Source organism: Numida meleagris, unplaced genomic scaffold, assembly GCF_002078875.1.
Source record: "Numida meleagris isolate 19003 breed g44 Domestic line unplaced genomic scaffold, NumMel1.0 unplaced_Scaffold1005, whole genome shotgun sequence".
In the NCBI taxonomy this organism is placed as follows: Eukaryota; Metazoa; Chordata; class Aves; order Galliformes; family Numididae; genus Numida; species Numida meleagris.
In genome coordinates, this window is record NW_018362792.1 from 3292 (window position 1) to 6127 (window position 2836).

General features: G+C 68.7%; 1 protein-coding gene across 1 annotated transcript in view; it reads left to right on the top strand.

Annotated features, from left to right (window-relative positions):
* AGAP2 (ArfGAP with GTPase domain, ankyrin repeat and PH domain 2) overlaps nucleotides 1-2802 on the top strand; it is a gene marked incomplete at both ends in the record, with an annotated part of 5982 nt that extends 3180 nt beyond the window's left edge. Inside the window, 6 exon segments of the mRNA XM_021381729.1 lie at nucleotides 352-456; nucleotides 537-687; nucleotides 765-884; nucleotides 1822-1968; nucleotides 2486-2637; nucleotides 2712-2802. Coding sequence (XP_021237404.1) covers nucleotides 352-456; nucleotides 537-687; nucleotides 765-884; nucleotides 1822-1968; nucleotides 2486-2637; nucleotides 2712-2802 — 766 coding nt within the window.
* Nucleotides 2803-2836: the final 34 nt, after the last annotated feature.

The following is a 2836-nucleotide window of genomic DNA, read 5'->3' on the forward strand; positions in this document are numbered from 1 at the left end:
CCCACTGTTCCCATCATTCCCATCAAAGCCCTTGTCCCCATCGTCCCCATTGTCCCCAATGTCCCCATGGCCTCAGTTGTCCCCATCAAACCCATCATCCTCATTGTCCCCATCGTTCCCATTGTCCCCATGGTCCCCATCAAACCCATAGTCCCCACTGTCCCCATCACCTGCATTGTCCCCATAGTTCCCACTGTCCCCATCATCCCCATTGCGCCCGTCATTCCCATCGCCTCCATTGTCCCCATTGAACCCACTGTCCCTCTTGTCCCCATTGTCCCCATCATCCCCATTGTCCCCATTGCTCCCGCTGCCCCCGCCGTCCCCTCACGTCCCCTCCCCTCCCCCCAGAGCTTCCTGCTGAAGCGCAGTGGCAACTCCCTCAACAAGGAGTGGAAGAAGAAGTACGTCACGCTGTCCAGCAACGGGCTGCTCTTCTACCACCCCACCATCAACGTGAGTGCCCCCCCTGCCCCGTCCCCGCACCCCCGTGGCCGTGTCCCCGCTCTCAGCACCGCGCCCTCCCCGCCCCGCAGGATTACATCCACAGCACCCACGGCAAGGAGATGGATCTGCTGCGCACCACCGTCAAGGTCCCCGGCAAGCGCCCGCCCCGCGCCATCTCCGCCTGCGGCCCCTCGGCCAGCATCAACGGCCTGGTGAAGGACGTGGGCGCCGACGGCGGCGGTGAGGGCTGGGGGGGCTGCTGGCCGCGTCCCACCCCCCGGGGGACGCTCGCCTCACCGTCCCCTCCCTGCCCGCAGCCGGCGCGTCCCCCGTGGGGCTCAGCCTCCCCCCGGAGCCGGGGACCAAGGGCACCGGGAAGGGCGAGCGTTCCCTGCAGCGCTGCGCGTCCGCCTCCAGCGCCAAGCTGTCCGGATCCGGTGAGTGTCCCCTCACCGTCCCCGTCCCCGTCCCTGTCCCCATCATTGTCCCTATCCCTGTCCCCGCCGTTGTCACCATCCCTGTCCCCATCCCCATCCCTGTTCTCCTCCCCGTCTCCATCCCTGTCCCCTTTCCCATCCCCATCCCTGTCCCTGTTCCTGTCTCCATCCCCAGGGGCAGAGCCGGGGACCTCAGCTGAGGTGGCCCCGCTGACCCGGTGGCCCCAGTCAGCCTGGGGACACGGTGACCGTGGGGACAGAGGTGGTCCCTGGTGGCTCTGGGGAGACCGGTGACGTTGGTGGCCCCAGTGGCTTTGGTGAACGTGGTGACCCAGTTGGTCCCGGTGACTCTGGTGATCCTGGTGGTGATGGTGGCCCCAGTGGCACTGGGGGATGCTGTGAGCCTGGTGGTCTCGGTGGCGCTGGTGGACTTGGTGGCCCTGGTAGCCGTGGAGATGTTGGTGACACTGGTGAACCCAGTGGCCCAGGGACCCTGGTGAGCCCAGTGAACTCGGTGGCCCCGGTGGCCCCAGTGGGCCTCGTGGACGCCGTGAACCTGATGGTCCTGGTGGCACCGGTGGACTTGGTGGCCCCAGTGGCCGTGGTGGACTTGGTGGCACTGATGAGCCCAGCGGCCCCAGGGATCCTGATGAGCCCAGTGCCCTCGGTGACCCTGGTGGCCCCAGTGACACGGGTGGATGCTGTGAGCCTGGTGGTGCCGGTGGCACTGGTGATCTTGGTGGCCCCAATGACCACGGTGACCTTGTTGACACTGGTGGACTTGGTGGCCCCAGTAGCTGTGATGTCCTTGGTGACTCTGGGGGGGCCCGGTGGGCTCAGTGGCCCTGGTGCCCCCCGTGGGCCTGTCGGCCTCCGTGGCCTGGGTGGCCCTGGTGGCCAGGTGTCCCCGAGCCCCCCAGCATCGTTCCTTTGGCAGACGGCCCCGGTGGCCCCGAGCCCATCTCCAGCCCCGGCAGCTCGGGCCGCGATCCTCCGCCGTCACCGATGATCGACCGCAAGAAGCACCGCCGGAAGAAGCTCTCCACCCCGTCCAAGACGGAGGGCTCCGCCGGGCAGGCGGAAGGTGAGCGCCGCGGGGACGCGGGGACGGTGCCCGCCATGGGGACACGGCCACCGCCCCACGGGGACACCGCCGCCGGAGCCGCCCCCGCCACGCTGCGCCACGTCCCCGCGCTGTGCCGCCGCCTGTCACCTCGCCGCTCCCGGGGCTTCGCGGGCTCCTCCTGACTCTCTGTCCCCCCGTTTTCCTCTCTTTGCCGTCTCCGCCCCGGACCCTCCGCAGCCAAACGCAAAATGTGGAAATTAAAAAGCTTTGGTAGTTTAAGAAATATTTATAAAACAGGTAACGTGGCGCCCGGCGCGTGGCACGGCCCACGCGCTGCCGTGGGTCCCACCGCGTGCATGTGGCTGCGTCCCCTCCTGCCTGCCGCGCTCACCCCGCTGCGTCCCCGCCCCCGCGGGGGGTGCTGCTGGGATGGGGGGGGTCTCTATGGGGCGATGCCGGGGGTCTCCAGGGGGTGGGCTGCGCTGGGGGTCCCGCCGTGCCCCTGGCCCCGTGGCAGCGCTCTGTGCCCCCGCAGAGGAGGAGAACTTTGAGTTCCTGATCGTGTCCAGCACGGGGCAGACGTGGCACTTCGAGGCGGGCAGCTTCGAGGAGCGCGACGCCTGGGTGCAGGCCATCGAGAGCCAGATCCTGGCCAGCCTGCAGTGCTGCGAGAGCAGCAAGAACAAGGTAGGGGGCGAGGGGGGGCGGCGGGGGGGTGCAATGGGGCCGGGGTCTCATCCGTTGTCACCCGCTGTCCCCAGGCGCGCACGGACAGCCAGAGCGAGGCTGTGGCCATCCAGGCCATCCGCAACGCCCGCGGCAACTCGCTGTGCGTGGACTGCGGGGCGCCCAGTGAGTGCGGGGACAGGGGGCGTGGGGGGACATG